The sequence below is a fragment of the Octodon degus genome, unplaced genomic scaffold (assembly GCF_000260255.1).
Source record: "Octodon degus isolate 3935 unplaced genomic scaffold, OctDeg1.0 scaffold00017, whole genome shotgun sequence".
NCBI classification, from domain to species: Eukaryota; Metazoa; Chordata; class Mammalia; order Rodentia; family Octodontidae; genus Octodon; species Octodon degus.
In genome coordinates, this window is record NW_004524593.1 from 14,075,847 (window position 1) to 14,093,780 (window position 17,934).

Consider the following 17,934-nt stretch of genomic DNA (forward strand, 5'->3'; position numbering starts at 1 on the left):
CCCTCCTTTTTCTCTAATTTTGGTCTGCAAACTTAGGTTGTTAACCCTCCAGAAGAGACGCTTATTGTTATTATCATACAACCTGGGCTGTTAAGCATAACTTCACTATCTGTCTGAATATCAAACATCTCAGGCATAACATGGAACAGGTACTTTTCATCAAGATTGATATGTTGAATTTTAAGTCCCTACAGAATATGATGAAAAAACATTTAAAAAATTAAAATATATTTTTAAAATAGGCATAAAGAATTACATAATTCTTATGTTTACACATAAGTCCAGAAATCTAACCACATACAACCGTGTAGCAGGACAGTCCGTCAACATTCCTTTTCCTGTCTCCTGCCCTCATTCACCACCCACTTCTTTTTGAACAATCATCTACCTGAGAGACAGCATGGCAGCAACTGGCATGTCATGACAAGCAGCCCGTATTCAGAAGACTAGAATGACAGGCACTCCAAGCATGAACCTACTATTACAAATTGCCATCTTCAGTGCAGTTGCTTACTTCACAGATGTCTGTACATACAGTTAGTCAGGGTGAGAATCTTTCCAATTAACTGCAAGATTCAAAAATCTTCTGGAGGTTCTCAGGACCATTGCCTTACCCATCTTCTACATTTAACAGTATGGCTTGCCCCTGTCATGTTTCCTAGCTCTTCTCCTTCCTCTCTTTTCATTGTCTAGTCCTCAAGATCTTGCTTTCCTTTTAGTTGTATTATACCTTTCTATTTGTATTTCTTCTTTTGAGTTCTTATACTAGGGAAACGATACAATATTTAAAAATATGGAACACTTCACAAATTTGTGTGTCATCCTTGCGCAGGGGCCATGATAATCTTCTCTGTATCGTTCCAATTTTAGTATATGTGCTAAAATATATATTTTAGTATATAAGTGAACATTGTAAAAAATATTTAAAAAATAAAGCTATTCCTTTACTTTACAGATATTCATAATCTAACCTATTGTGCTTTATACAACTAAATATTTTCAAACATAGTATGGTTCCAGTTAAGGTCTGGCTTCATCTTAAGACTTAACTTGGAATTACCAAAAGGGCTAAGCATTTTAACTATGACTGCAATGTGCTTTTTCTTTGGTGGTACTAGGAACTGAACCCAAGAGTACTACCAGTAAGTTACTCCCCTAGCTCCATTTTTATTTATTTTATTTATTTATTTTTAAAATTTTATTTATTTGTGTGTGTGTGTGTGGCCACCTCAGCCCAGCAGGGGGCGGGGCTGGCTGGCATGTGGTGCCGGGGGATTGAACTGCGGTCCCTGTGCTTTGCTAAGCTTGTTCTAAGTAGGTGCTTTAGACCACTGAGTCATCTCACCAGCCCTCCATTTTTATTTTTTATGTTGAGGAAAGATCCTGCAGAGTTTCAAGCTGGCCTTGAACTGGCAACCTTGCTGTGATGTGCACTTTGGAATAAAAATTACTGATTATTGCTTTTCAAAGTAGAAATGACAAAGGATAAGGCATGCTGGTTCACCGGCTGCAGTAGCACACACTGGCTGGGAGACTCAGGACCTGACTGTACAACTGTGGCCAAAGTCAGTGAAAAGCACTTGCTGCTTTCCAACATCTGTTGAAGCCTGCAAACAAAACACTAAGCTGCCCATCTGCACATGTGGTCAGATGTGTTGATTTGCTCATAACTCCTCAGTATCAGCAACACTTCATCATAGAATCTCTTCTTGTATATGAATTCCTGACAACAAATGCCATTTATATTGAATTTTATAGCAAGTAGTTGTTTCTTTTTTTTTAAAGTCTCATGGTTTCTCCTGGAACTGTGCTACTGATAATTTCAACTCTGTTAAAAAGAAATGATGATTAAAAATTCTGCAATTTAGGGCTGGGTAGATAGCTCAGACGCATAAGCACCCACCTGACAAGGACAAGGACCCAAATTCAATCCCTGGCCTTGCGAAAGGCCCCTGAAAACTTAATACATTAAAGCCTTTCCCAATACAACTGGTGGTCCTAAGAGTAAGTGTGGCCTCTGATATGACACAGTGAAATGAGTCAACATCTGGCAGACCTGCATTAACACAGTGAACCAGTATTTCCCAAAAGACCAAACCTAAGATATTAAATCACATATTTATTCACAAAGCCTTTAAAAATACTGTACTCCCCCCAACTATGTATTTGTGACCGTCTAGATTTTCTTTATACACTTTAATCAAAATAACACATCACAGATTTGCTGAATGCAGATTTCATTGTGCAGTTCAGGCTGTCCTTGAGCTCACTGGGTAGCCCAGACTGGCCTTGAACTCCCAGCAATCTTTCTGTCTCAGTCTCTAAAGTGCTGGGATTACAGATGTGGCCACCATCAAAAGTTTTGCAAAAATGTTTAGGGGTTGGGGAGATAGTTCAGTGGACTAGGCACTTGCTTGGCAAGTGCAAGGGACTGAGTTCAATCCCCGGTTCCACAAAAACAACAACAAAAAAAAGTTCAAGTTCCCACAAAATTGCTTTTTTCTTTTGGAAAATAATTATTTTCATCAGTATTTTTATATTGACATATTATGGGTATGTTATTTTTAAAATGAGTAAATTCTGTCTTTTTGAGATAGGGTCTCACTGTGCAGTTCAGGCTGTCCTTGAGCTCACTGGGTAGCCCAGACTGGCCTTGAACTCCCAGCAATCTTTCTGTCTCAGTCTCCAAAGTGCTGGGATTACAGATGTGGCCACCATGCCTGGCTGAGTAAATGTTTTTAAGAAGCAGCCATTTAAATTTCTTACAGTAAATATCCATAGACATAGTCCACATGAACAAAAGCTCTGTGAGAATCTCAGTAATACTTTAGGAGTATCAAGGGATTCTGGTATCAGTCTGAAAACCACTTTTCTAAGAGATCAGTGTCACAGTCATACACAGTGGTTACCAGTGAGGGCACAGCTTTTATAGTGTTCAGTGACACAAACAGCCTGCTGCAGCATAGCACATGTGCCACAAGTTCGCTAGTACTGCTGGTTACACACAGATGACAGCGCGCTCCCACCCCTGAGAACTTCTGCTCCTCGTTCTGCCTGAACCTTCCTCTTCTCCACACTCATTCCGACTCACTGGCGTCTCTGCAGAAAGGCCTCGACTGCCAGAGCTAAGCCAGTTAGCCATTATCCACATACTCTGGTATGTCTTCCTAACACTAAAATCTGAAATTATTGTGTTTACATAATGACAGGTCCTAATCTTTGCCCATCTTCCTGGTGCCTAGAAGAATATATAGACATGCTGGCTACTAAATTAAAATTTCTTCAGTATTTACATAAAAAAATTTTATATCGACTCAGATGTAGTTATAGTAGGAAACAGGAGGATTAGGATAAAATATTCTTTTAAAAAGGATTAAATTCTTAAGGTTTTATTTGACCAGTTACTGTTTAAAATTCAAAACTGACAGAAATAAGATACATGCTCTTAAGTCAGGGTAGAAGGGTTAAATACTGATCTCAAAAATATGTTTAATTAATTTCATACTTGCATATGTTTATGTAAGTCTTCTGGACTTTCCTCATAGACTAAGCATTATTATTTTTAACTTATGTATTTTGTCCAGGGTCTCACTATGCAGCTGAGATTCATAGTGATACCCCTGTTTTCAGCCTCCCCAGTGCTGGGATTCCAGGCGCACCCGGAGGTGGGGCTGGCATGGCATTCGGTACTGGGGATAGAATCCTGGTACTTGCACTTGTGCTTGCCTAAGCAGGCACTTAGCCCACTGGGCTCTCTTACTGGCCCTAATTTATTACTTTTTATATTGCAAATCCCTGTGTATCCCACTGATGCAAGGTGTGCTAAAAGTGGGTCTCCTATTAATTTGTGTTTAGTGGGTATCTTCTGTAAATGAAGAATCTTACTTTTGTATTAGTCTCAATCATTTTCTAAACAGATCAGAAATCTCACAATAGAAGTAAAACTAGCTTCTGCCACAATGAATGTAATCATTACATACTGCAAACACATACTAAAAACAAAGCAACGACAAAAAAAACCTGAAACATAAAAAGTTTCTGAGAGTAACACAAGAAACACTGAACTGTAAAGAATTGGGCAAACTGTCCCTGGCCATACTGAGAAAGCCCTCCTGACAGCCCTGGGCTGCCCAAGTCTTTCTGTAAACTATCTCTGTCCTTAAGTTTCTATTTCAAGTTTTTCAGCTTTGTTTCCTCAATCTGCTGTGAACCCTCTTGGAAAATACCCACAGCCATTTCTTTGCTAGACCTTCAGTATTTATAGACTGGTCAGGGCTTCCTTCAGGGCTCTGGGGGAGGCCCGCACTCACTTGGACTGTGCAGAGAAGTTTGCAGCCGCAAAGACGGCAGCTTCCACCTCCACGTTATCGCGTGAGTCCAGGCTCTGCCGAATGCTGTGGTGAGCGTTCTTCCTCTCAGGGATTATTGACGCCAGACTCCCCAACATCCTACCAAAACAGAGAAACCCAGAGAGAACATAAATACAATAATCTGAGGGTCAGGAAAGAAGACAGCGGTAGGCTATATTATCGAAATTGAAGTCTCACTCTATTCCTATCTTGCAAGATGATGGGCAAAAAAACTGAGAAGCCAGACAATAAAGAGAAAATCCCAAAGCCAAGAAGGCTAATGACAGTGGCACTGGTAAAAAAGTGAAGGCAAAAAAACTCTAAGAAGGGGCAGCCCCACGGCAGCCGAAATCCTGTTCTGATTAGAGGAACTGGTAGATACTCCCAATCTGCTATGTAGTCCATAAAGGCTCTATACAACAGAAAATACAAAGATGCTAAATTGAAGGTGAGAAGAAAAAGGAGAATGTTCTTGCTACTATCACAAAACCAATCAGTGCTGAAAATGGTGGTACCCGGATGGTCAGGCTTCGAAAAATGCCTAGATGCTACCCTACTGAAGATGTGTCCCGAAAGCTGTTGAGCGAGGCAAGAAACCCTTCAGTCAGAGTGTGAGGAAACTTTGAGCTAGCATCACTCCTGGCACCATCTTGATCATCCTCAGCAGGTATCACAGAGGCAAGAGAGTGGCTTTCTTGAAGCAGCTGGCCAGTAGCTTGCTACTTGTGACAGGCCCTCTTAGCCTTAATAGTATTCTCCTGTGAAGAACACACCAGAAATTTGTCATTGCCATCTCCACAAACATTGGTATCAGCAAAGTGAAAACCCCCAAACTCCTCATTGATGCTTACTTCAAGAAGCTGCAGAAGCCCAGAGGGTGAGATCTTCAACACTGAGAAAGAGATAGTAGATCTCAGAGCAGGGCAAGGTGGATCACAAGGTGGTGGACTCCTAAATTTTACCAATAATCAAAACTGTTCCTCAGCTCTGGGCCTACCTGTGGTCCATTTTTGCTCTGACAAACGGAATTCATCTGCATAAATTAGTGTTCTAAAGTTCTTACTAAGAACCTAATTAAATAACTGATACATTAAAAAAAAATTGAAGTTTGAAGGTCATTCCATAAATCTCAGGCTAATGAAGTCTAACTTTAGGAATTAAGCAGCGACTCAAATTCTAACATCTATACACGTCAGTGTATCAGATATACTAAAATGTCTGCTCTGACACAAGCAAAATTGCTAAAAATTATCTTGAAGTGCATCCCAAGTACCAAACAAGGCCCAGGAGAGAGACTTGAATTATTAAACCACCAAAACATCAATTTTCCGATGTTGCATGAAGAAGTCCATTTTAGCGAAGCATTAAGAATATAACGGTTTTGCTATTAAGCAGATTCACAAAGTAAAACAGCAAGACTTTTCCAGTCTGTATCCCCACATCAATACTAGTGGATGCTTTGCTAATCTGTCCTCAATAGCAGGGTAAGGGAGGTAGATGGCGCCCCCTGGGGCTCATACCAGTATCTGCAACAGCAAGGAAAGACATCTGGGAAAAGTCCACTTTATAATAAATTACAAATTTGGAAAAGAAAAATCTAGACTTCGTAACATAAACTACAGAAAGGAAAGATGGAAAAGTCCTTTCAGCAGAAAGGCTTGGATTTTCCAAAGTTGCAAACAAAACCTTCAGTGTTTTTATAATAACAATCTCTTCAAAGTTACCACAACTTCCAGTTTGACAAGTCCTCACTTATTTTATGAAGAGTAAATCAATTAGATATAAGTAGGAGGATCAGTTTCAAAAGAGAAATTTCCAATTATCCTTAAGGTTTCTATTTCATGTATTTCAGCTTCATTTCCTCAACATGCTGTGAACTTTCTTAGAAAATACAGGCAGTCATTTTTTTCTGTTATTGAAAGAAATAACAAATGGCTTTTTTTTGGTACTGGGGGCGGCCCAAGGGGCTGGGAGAGGGTCTGGCCCACTCTGTGCCTGGGCTGGGACTGGTCCCGCCGGTGCAGGGTAGCAGGAAGCTCTCCGCACACTCACCGGACCTGGGCTAGGACTGGGTCTGGGGGCTCCTGGAACTCGGCAGAAAATCCTACTCGGCGGGCGGGGTGGGGGAGGCTCTCCGGGCAGGGTGGGGGAGGCACTCTGGTACTGGGAATTGAACTCAGGACCCTGTGTTTGCCAACAAAATGTTTTTTCCAGAAAAAGATTAAAGCGGAATAACACTGATGCATCCTAACAGTCTGCTACAATGTAACACAATAGGGCACACCCACTGGTCCGTTGCTGAAAGTATTTCTCTGTATTTTACAAACAGCTCATAGTACCACATCTCAAATACTATAGATGTCTTCTTGCTTGTTTTTCCATTTGTTTTAATTTATAAGTTTACAGTAATAGGCAAAAGAACATGTTTAAAATGTCTCTTCCCTACTACCCCTTTCAAAAACTTTAAAAATTATTTATTTTTGTGGTACTGGGATGAAACCCAGAGCCTCATGCCTTTGCTGAGCAAGTACTTCACCAATGAACTACATCCCCAGCATTTTCTATTTTATATTGAAGCAGGGTCTTGCTAAAGTGCCCAGGCTGGCCCTGAATTTGCGATCCTTTTGCCTCAGCTTCTTGAGTAGCTGGGATTATAGGCATGGGCCACAGTGCATACCTCTCTTCTTTCTAAATCAATTTGATATGGCTAAACATTCAACACAAAGGCTGGTCAAATAGCTCAGCGGATTAAGGTGTCTGCAAGCAGGTGCAAGGGCTGGGGGTTCGATCCCCAGGCCTGCTTTGCCAGTCCTGCCCCCAGGGCACACTGAGATGGCAAACACCTGTAATCCCAACTCTTCGGAGGCTGTAAACAGGAGAATCACAAGTCCAATCTAGTAGCGAAACCCTAAACACCCTGTAGACCCTTCCTTAAAATACAATAAATAAATACAAAAAAAAGATTCAACACAAAGTTACTTGCTACAGAGGTACAGGCCCTAGGTTTGACCCCAGCACCACAATGAATAAATAACATTAAAAGTGCTTAGTGTTTGAAAGGTATCACTTGCGCTTTTGAGTTTCTACTTTTTTTTTTTTTAACATGTATTTGGTTGTTACAGGGTTTCACTATGCAGCTTGGACTCATAGTGATCCTATTGTTCTTGGCCTCCCCAGCGCTGGGATTACGGGCATGCATCACTAGGCCTGGACTTGGTGGCCGGCGGCATGTGGTGCTGGGGATTGAACCTCAGTCCTTGCACTTGCCTAAACTTGCCTAAGTAGGTACTTTAGTCCACTGAGCTATCTCGCCGGCTGAGATGGAGATTGAGACTGGTGCATGCCTGTAATCCCAGCTCTTCGGAGGCTGTAAACTTTTTAACAAACAAACTGCATTGAACTTTCTATACAATGGGCATTCAGAACACACAACAATTTATTTGTCACTCTCAGTGACCATCCCATGCAGTCTGTTTTCTTTAACACAATCTCCCTTCTTTGCATGACTGTAGTACTCCTCAGTGAGAAAGTCATCTTCTCTATAACACTAAGATCCACTCTCACCTGGCCTTCTCTATAAAAATAGCACTACACTCTAAACCACAGTGAAACTGAAAATACCAATTACATCCTCAAACCCCTTCCTAAGTTAACAGCTACAGTGATCTTAAATGTTTGGGGTGGGTGAGCCAACCAACCCCTCCTGTCTCTCAGGAGCTACTCCTATTCTTCATTCCTTTGCTACAATAAATTTTCCTACTTAAAAATGTTTTAGGAAAAAAATGTTTTGGGCAGTATTTCTGCATCTTGTCACATAAAGATCTGTGAAGGAGGTGTTATTTTCTCATTTTACATCAAAGAAAATGAGTTTTGAGACATCAGTTCATTTGAATGAGAGTTGGGACTGGAACAGACTTTTGTACACACTCTAATCAAACATTTTCATTTGGACCACTGGTTCCTAAACAGACGTTAAAAGAAATGAACACAATATTTTAAAATTATAAAAGTAGCTATTTAAATTATTTGCCTTTTGTTTGTTTTGTTTTTGGAAACAGGGACTCAATGGGTTTGAATTCACTGTGTAGCCCAGGCTGGCAATGAACTCACACCAATCCTCCTGTCTCAGGCCCCTCTGTGCAGAATTACAGGCGTGCACCACCACAGCTAAGTATCTGTCCATATTTAGAAGCAGAGTATTCTAGAGCTTTGTAGTATGACAGCTAGTTACTCCTGGCTCTGATCCTCTGGTGCCTACTGTGAACACTTGGGGTGGCTCTTACAGTTACATACTTTGAAACTTTTACTCTGATGTACATATTACTCCATGATTTACGGGCAGGGACAAGAAGGATAAGGGGCAGCAGTGTTGAGATATGACTTAATAAAGAGCATGAGTAATTCTGTCCCTGGCTTGCTGTGTCAGAAAAAATTTTTATCCGATTTCACATGTGATATAGAAAACATGTATCTGAGAAAGGACATATAACCTAGGATATATCAAAAACACTTATGGGCTGAGGAGATGGCTCAGTGGAATAAGCGCTTCCTTGACAAGCACAAGGGCCTAGTTCAAAAACACAACACTACAATAGATAACATTAAAATCTAAATAGTCTAAGAAAATGGGCAATAGATACGAATACTTTGCAAAAGAAGGTACTATAATTGGCCAAAAGGCCACAAGAAAACGTACTTGAATCAGTACCATTAGAAATCCAAATCAAAACCACTAATAGCCATCAGAAAGGCTAAAACCTAAAAAGCTATAATACTGGCTGGGCATGGTGGCACACCATGCCTCTAATCCCAGTACTCTGGAAGCTGAAACAAGACAAGGCCAGCCTGGGCTACACAGCGAGTTCAAGGCCAGCCTAGAATACAGAGTGAGGCCCGGTCTCAAAAAAAAAGGGCTACAACACCAAAAATCAGCAAAAGTGTACAATATGCAGAACTCTCATACATTGTAGTGGACATGTAAAATAGCAAAAACATTAGAAAAAGGTCTAGAATCTTTTAAAAGCTAAGTAGACATTACCTATCATACAGGGCTTTTGCTTAAAAGATTCATTGGAATCACTTCACAAAAAAGCCAGAATGTTCAGAGCTGCTTTAAGACCCATGCTAGAAACAATACAGTGCTCATCAGTAAGAGAATTGATGATTAATGTCATATTCAGACAATAAGAACCACTTAGCATTTAACAGGAATGATTATTGATATATTAACCTCAAAAACATGTTGAATAAAATGTCTTGCAAAATGACAGCTATTGGGCAGGGAGATGGCTTAGTAGAATAAGCACTTCCCTGGCAAGCACAAGTGCCTGAGTTCAATCCCCGGTTCAAAAAAAAAAAAAAAAAAAAAAAAAAAAAATGACAGCTATTGTATGAGTCCATTTATATTAAGTTTAAAGACAGTCAACAACTTATTGATGATGGTAGGAAAACAACGTAACAGAGATCCCCCATGGAAAGCAGACGTGAGAAGGACCTCAGCACAAGTACACTGGCACTTTCTGGAGTGAAGGTGAATTCAGTATCTTCAAAACTGCTGGGGTTTCATGAGGCATCTGCCAACACTCAGTGCAGTTACACATAAGGTCTGTGCATTTCATCCTAGGTAAATTCTACATTAAAGAACTAGACAACTTTGTAAACAAAAAACTCCAATTATATACTCTGATGAATTAAGGGCAAGTATACTGACCGCAATTTACTACGAAGTGTGCTATGCAAATGACATTAATAGAAGGATGGGTAGATAATGCAATAAAGCAAGTTTAGTAAAAGAACAATGACAAGAACCTGGGTGGTAGGTATTTAGTGGCCATAAAACTCTTTCAATTTCGGACTATGTAAAAAATTTTCACTGGGCAATGTGTTATATGCCTATAATCCCAGCACTTGGGAGGCTGAGGCACGACTGCCTCAAATTTGAAGTTAGCTTATGCTACATAGTGAGTCCAAGGCCAGCCAGACAGAACTAGTAAAATCCTATGTCAAAAACACAAAGACTAATCAAAACTGGATTACCTAAACCAAGGTTTTAAAATGTTTAGACTAGTCTAATTACTTATAAAATTCATTTATTCATCAAATTCTATTATTCTTCTTCTGACAAATAAAATAACCTATGCCTGTAGAAAGCAATTCAAACATTATAAAGTCCCATGAAGCTTGGTGTGGTGGTACACACCTTATATTCCCAGATACTCAGGAGGCTGAGGCAGGAGCATCATAAGTTCAAGGCCTGTGTGGACCACTTTTGACTGTCTCAAAATAAAATTTAAAAAGTGGTAGATAACCACCTGCCTAGCATGTGTGAGGTGAGGCCTTGGGTTCAATTCTATTCCAACAAAACAAGGAAATCTCTTTCATAACTCATGACCCGCCAAAAACAGTTTATAGAATGTTTCTCCAGATTTTTTTTCCTGAACCTTAGAAACAGATACATTAACTGACAAAATGAAGCAAAAGGCAGGGGAATGACAAGGTAATGAATTCTGAACAAAAGGAAGAACTGATGGGAAAATGACACCCGGGCCCCCTGGGTAAGAGGCCTGTCCGGCCAAGAGAGTAAGAAATGAGATCTGTGACTCAGAATAGTTTCAAAGCTTGCCCCCAAGTTATACACATGATTTCATAAGCAGCAGACTTACAAATAGTATATAGTTCAAGTACATATAAGGCTCAGAAAAAGAAATTTGAACAAAGTAAATTTTTAGGTGCCAAAAATGAAAAAAGAAAAAAATATGGAGGCTGTATTTGGTGTTCTCTATGAAGTTCAAGAAGAAACGATCACATACAAAAACAAGCACATGACCTGGAATGGCTATAGGAAACTGACAGCAAACAGAAAAGGCTGAAATTCAAAAGGAGCTGAGGCTAAGCTGTCCTGAAACCCATCAAGTTATTCCGTCAGAACAGAGGGATGGGGGCCAGGGAGATGGCTCAGTGGAATAAGTGCTTCCCTGGCAAGCGCAAGGGCCTGAGTTCATCCCCAGTTCCGCCCCCCCCCCAAAAAAAAAAGAACAGAGAGATGTTTCAAACACAGTTTAGCAATCTCTTAACATACATCCTCTCTCAGAAGCTACTGGAAAGAATGTACAGTTTGCCAGGTCTCAATTGTCTGTCTGAGTCTTAGTTGAAAGCAAAAGTAAAACAAATGCATAATCCATAAAATGAACATGGTAAGTACACTGCCGCTGGGGCCCACAGCCCCCGCCTTAACCCAGCTGGTGGAAACTGGTCACAGTGACAACATACCGGAGTGTGATGGCTCTGGCCACAGGATCATTACTATGAATCACTGAAAAAATTCTTTTCACAAACTCATCCACATTCAGAATCTTCTCCAAATGCTTCTCACTTTGTTGGGTAACTTTAAGTACACACAGTCTGAGGAAATTGTTTCTAGGAAAATCAAGAGATGAGATGCATTAGGTCACTTTTGGAAAATAACAGTCTGGGATTAAGGCAACACTAGAGCTACTGAGTTTTATCAGGCAGGTGCTTCTCCACTCTATTACCTGTCCACCACTAAGAGTAGCAGTGCCTACTTAGGGATGCTGCAAGCATGGGCAGTTGGCTGTGCCAGCATAGAGCCTTGATGCCGCATCAGCCCTGGAGCTGGACTCCACCTCCAAGCCCAGCCTGGGCTGAGGGCCCTCCTTTCTGGCTAAGTCCATCATCTAATTCCCTTCCCCTTTCAGCCCGGAGCAGGCACTCAGGAGCAGCAGGGAGCAGGGCAGGAAATGGTGGGGAGAGAAAACAAGGAAGTGGGTGTTTATGAAGGGTTTACATATTTCAGAGACTCCATAGACATGTAGCTCATGCTATAACAATCTGTACAAAGCCATCAACTTTATCAAATTTATACATGCAATAATCCATTAAGAAAAAAAAATAATACATTAAGGTCCCAATGTGATTCTGTCTGTTCCCCAAAGAAACAAGTACTTTGAATTATGCATTTCATTTTTGCTGAAGATGTCATTAATGTCACACCACGACATGGCACACTGCTATATGCATCTATTAGAAGGGTCACAAACCACCTGGCCATCCTAGTGGGGAAAGGAGAAAGACCATATACAAAACAGAAACAAGAACAGTGTATACAAATGACTGGGGCGAAAGCTCAGCAGTATAAGCCCCTGCCTGGCAAGGGCAAGATCCTGAGTTTGATCCCACTACTGCAAAAAAACACCGTGTATGTTGGGAAACTGAGCTTGAAAAAGACTTACCCAACTCTGAAAACATCAGCTAACTTTAGGAATGCAGAATTGATCAGAATGGGAAATGGATACTTCTGGAAAAGCCTAGGAAAGCGAACTACTGCTTCACACTGTTCTCCGAGCTTGCCAGATCTCAGACCTGTCAAATGGGAGAGAAGAAAATTTAAAAATCTGCGGCTGCAAGGCAAAAACTGCAAGCACCAACTGATATGACAGGACAGCAATCGTTCTTAACAACTAGGGAAAGTACAACTATATTACATTCTCATTAAAAAATAAAAATGGTATGTAAACTAGCAATCTGGTAAACACTCAGATGCACAATAAAAAGGATTTTTTAAGATTAAAAGTTAATTAAGAACATTCAAAGACATGAAATAAATGTCAATGAATTTAAAGGCTTACTATTATATAATTTATGTTCTCTGAACATAATGGAATTAGAAATCAATAAAGACAAAAATATTTAGAAACTTCCTAAGTATTTGGTAATTAAGCATGCATTTCATGAGGAAAACTAGAAGAGCATTTTAAACTGATTGAAAATGAAAAGTCAGTTTGTAGGATCAAACTAAAGTAGTGCTTCAAGGAACATTCACCACAGCACATAATCATATCAGGAAAGAACAGAATAGAGCCAGTGCTCTAACAAAGGTGCCACCCAACATCATTCAATTTAGAAAGTATTATTTTCTTAAAGCTTGTGAATCTGGAAAAAACAAAACAAAACAAAACAAACAAACAAACCCTGAGCCTCAACTCTTAACTTGCTCCATATACAAAAATTAAAATGAGCCTGAAATGTAACACCTAAATTTCAGGGTTAAAATTATAACTGTGCAGAAGAAAACACATGGGAAACCATTCTAACCTTGAGTTAGGCAAAAAATTCTTAGAACACGAAAGACAAAAACACTAAAAAGTAAAAAGTTGGTCTCCACTAAAATTAAAGCTCGAGCTAGGTCTGGCTGTATCCCCATAAGCCCAGCAGCACATGGGAGGCTGAAGGAGGCGGGCACTGAGTTCAGAAGTTTAAGGCCAGCCTTAAACTGGGAACACAGCAAAAACACAGAACAAAGCAAACTTTTACTCTACAAAAGATAATATTAACAAAATGAAAAGGCAAGCCATGCACTGGAAGAAAACATTTATACAACTGGGAGGCTGAGGCAGGAGGATCCCAAGTTTGAGCCCAACCTGGAAAACTTAGCAACTCAGTGACATTCTGTCTCAAAATAAAAACAGCTCAAAAAAGGACTAGGGTGGTAGCTAGCTCACACTAGGTGTGATGGGCCTGGGTTAAATCTCACACTATATCAAAAACAAGCAAAATAAACATAAGATCCATGTTATCTGATAAAGTACTTCATCTATATTTGTTATAATTCAATAATTAGACAACTCATTTTTAATGTGCATTATCTGAAAGGAGGGAATGTGGATAGCAAATATAAACCCATAGACAGATGCTTTGTTAGACCTCAGGAAATGAAAAGTTTAGATTGTAATAGGACACCAATACACACTTTATAAAATGGCAAAAAAAATTAAAATTTAAAAAAAAAGACTGACAATACCAGAGCTAATGAGGATATGGAGCAAACATAACTTTCAAACATTTCAAGTAAACATGTAAAACTACATAGTTATTTTGAAATACTCCGGCTCTTTCTTAATGAAGGTAAACACACATGAAACTGTCCACACAAAGATCTGTATGCAAATGCTCACAAACAGTCCAAGCTGGAAACATCAAGTTCATTACCCAGTGAATGAATACATAAATCTATGCAGTTTGAACCACTACTAAGTAAAAAGCAATAAAAAGACAGCCAATTACTGACTCACCCAACAACATGGATAGGCTGTGAGGCAGCTCTGCAATGATTTCAAACACATTCAATTTGCTATGTGAGTGAAATACATTTTTTGAGTCAAGGTCTTGCCTTGTCTATAGAATACAGACTGGCCTTGAAGTCATGATGATCCTCCTGCCTCAACCTCCTGAGTGCCACCATATGTTCTGCTGTGATGCAAACATGTAGTGCTGCCCCCTCCCAATCAGAGGTGAGATTTAATGTGACTTATGTGGTTAAAATAAGATTATCAAAAATCACTTTATGCTTTCATGAATTACACAGTTCATTGCCACACAAAAAGACTGGCAGTTTTTGGTGGTACTGGGGACTGCACCCTGGGCTGCCCCACTGAGCTCCACTCCCAGAACATTTTATTTCAAGACAAGGCCTCACTAAGTTACTAACTTGCCCAGGCTGGGCTCTAACTCCTGATTTTGCTGCCTCAGACTCTTAGAGTGTTGGAATTGTAGCCATGGGCCACTATGTCTCACACAAAGATATTTTTATACCTTGTTTACCATATTTAAAGAGGTGAATAACTACAACAACTCTCACACAGAACACATCAACAGAGAAGGCATGCTGATCATTTTATCTAGAGAGCAAGTTCTGAGTTGGTCACTCATGAAACCATATAGTACTTTGAACAACTCGTTATTGTAGCCATGTAAAGCAACCTCAAAATCATTACACTGAGTGAAAGCCAGACCTTAAGTCTATTTATTATACAGTTCCATTTGAACAGTTTGACGAACACAGTGCTTTGTAATAGAGTTTATGTGACCAAAACATTAAGAAACCTGAAATTTCTAACAACTGGGAGCTTAGGCAGTAGGCAGAGCAGGGCTACTCCGCCAGTCTTTGAGCTGTCTCTGAATTCTCTCCAGCCAACACTGGCACTGCTGCGGGCCTTCCTCGATCTGCACAGTGTTGACCATACTGTCCCTGCCAAGAACTCCAAGAAAGGCACACCGCACGGCTAGGGATGTCACTCAGTGTGAGAGAACTTGGCCAGCACATCCCATGCCCTGGATTTGATCCTTAGCATCAAAAGAAAAATTGAAAAGTAAAAAAGTACACCTCAAGCTTCAATGGCACCTTTCATGAGTCCCGCTTCATTCTTAACAGAGCAACTGGACCCTAAGCCGATCAGGACAGTCACTATGTGGTCAATGCTCTTCTGTTGAGTGTGTTCTCCTGAGCTCTCTCCTCTAAACACAGTAAACAGAGTGGGGAGGGTTCTTTTTGTATGTGACAAGAAACCCCATCTTTGATCATTTTATATTAACCACATAAAACAATCTCAAAATCTTTATGCTGGGAGAAAGACTACATGAATGTATAATTCTGTTCTACATGGCATTCTAAAAAAGGCAACACTGTAGGAACAAAAACAGATCACTGGCTGCCAGGGGCTACAGAGAGATTACTGCAAAGACAGGGAGAGTTTTGGGGGTAAACCAAATGTTCTATGTCTTTAGTGTGGGTCATGGTTTCATGACTGCATACAATGCTGAATTCTATTACATAAAGGTTTTTTGAGACACGGTTTCGCTATGTAATTCAGGCTGGCCTTGAACTTATTATGTAGCCCAGGCTGGCCTCAAACTTATAGCAATCCTCCTGCCTCAGCCTCCCTAGTGCCAGGATTATAGGCATGCACCACCATGCTCAACTTAAGCCCAATTTTTTAAAATGCAAAATCCAAAAGTCAATAAACAAAAAAAATTAATGTTTAGTCTTTAAAAAGTTTACTGAGGATGAGTATCTTGATATGGATTTAATAGCAATGGCTTTAAATGTTTCCCTCTTTTGGTACTTTACTAGTCCCCAAATGGTAATTATGTCTGCACAAGGAATAACCTTTGCTTATGTTAAAAAATGATAAAGGAAATTTTTTTCCTACTTGTCATCATGTTTCTATACAAAAGACAACCACAAAGGAAATCTAAGCAGGCAATTTCTACAATTTGCTAAAGGGTAATGGAAAGGCACTCGTGAGTGTAATCTAATACTGGAAACATACATCCTTACAGAACACACATTAGCAATATCTGCACCGCCGACACTCTGGGAAGATGGGAAGGATGGGAGGGGAAGAGGAAGTAAACAGCATCAAAGTGTGCTATGGATATCTGCTTATTCCCCACAATGGATGCACAGAATTAATTGTGTAGTGCAAACATATACTAATAAATAAAAGGGGGAAGGAACAACAGCTAACCAATGGCAGGGAAGTCTCAGTCCTGGCAGTGGGGCTCTAAGCCTACGGTCCTAAATTATTATGCTAAAGTGATTCTCTAGCAAGCAATCAGAAGGGTACAGCTTAAAATTAAAGAATGGGACGTTTTGAATCAGTGATTTCTGAGAGGTAGAATTGTGAAGGTTGACAAAGGCCCCTGGAAGCAAAAAATAACCAATTATGCTACACAGGGTTTTGATCAAGTTTTTTAAAACAGCACAAATTTCCTCATAGCATCTATTAGACTAAGTTCTTAGCTGCAAGCAACAGAAACTGGATGATTAGGCAGAAAATGTGTTTTATTCAAAGACTAATAAACATTTTTAAGAATAAGTTTCTAAGAACACCCAATAAGCCACATTGACAAATTTATTAGATGCCAACCTGATGTTGCTAGGAAACACCTGATGCTTCAGTTAGCTCTGCTGTCCTCTAGAATATGCTACCTTGCTGCTACTGCTGCACACTAGGAATCTGTAGGACCTTCTGCTGCCAAGGCAGGGGAGCGTATGCGTATGTTTCCAGTCTTCCTTCTTGCACCTCTCATTGCTAAATCAGATCAGGGAGAAGGTGCATCTGAGTGCCAGAACCTTGGGCAGATACTCCATTCTTGCAAGAAAAAATAGGAAGTTTTTGTTCCCACCTTGGTAAGACAGAGTTCATGACACAGGATATTCCTTGCGTGCAAAAAGAATGTTCAAAAGATGCTAGGCAACCAATAGTATAACTACAACCACTACAAAGACCACCATTATCGTTGGAGAACACTTTAGGAGCATGTGTTATACCTGCTTTAGCAACACCAGAATGATTCAAAATTAGACCACAATGCATACACATCTTCGAATCAATCATTAAGAAAACAGTGTTGGTAACGGGGAAGAAACACAAACACAAGTATGCACCACACACTATATGGTAGCCTAACAATCCACACGTTAGAAGTTGATATTATAAAAACTTTATATTTAAAAATATAATAGAAATAGAAACAACTGGAATGATGGTTGATTCAACCAGTAATGCATCAATAATAAGCATACCTTTCTCAAAATTTCAGAAATTGATTACAAAATGCACACAGTGAGATACATGTAACAGGGCAGTATGTACATGAGAACACTGATCTAGAAGGGACTGATTTTAGCTATAAATACCAATGCATAGGTATATTTAATAACTTTAGATTGCAAGACAGCAAGTATTAGTCATACATAAAAGTGAGTGAGTTTCAATAAGAACTG

At 39.8% G+C, this 17,934-nt stretch overlaps 1 protein-coding gene and 1 non-coding gene across 4 annotated transcripts in view; both read right to left on the bottom strand.

Annotated features, from left to right (window-relative positions):
* Ints7 (integrator complex subunit 7) overlaps positions 1–17,934 on the bottom strand; it is a 76,696-nt gene that overhangs the window by 52,373 nt on the left and 6,389 nt on the right. For all 3 annotated transcript variants that reach the window (XM_004626846.2, XM_023710200.1, XM_023710201.1), the window contains exons 2-4: positions 12,599–12,728; positions 11,619–11,765; positions 4,311–4,448 (exon numbers count right to left, since the gene is read on the bottom strand). In XM_004626846.2, the coding sequence (XP_004626903.1) occupies positions 4,311–4,448; positions 11,619–11,765; positions 12,599–12,728 (415 nt within the window). The remainder of the gene's footprint in view (positions 1–4,310; positions 4,449–11,618; positions 11,766–12,598; positions 12,729–17,934) is intronic.
* Positions 788–891, bottom strand: LOC111815518. Its single transcript, XR_002820201.1, has one exon. It is a non-coding gene; the product is annotated as a U6 spliceosomal RNA (small nuclear RNA).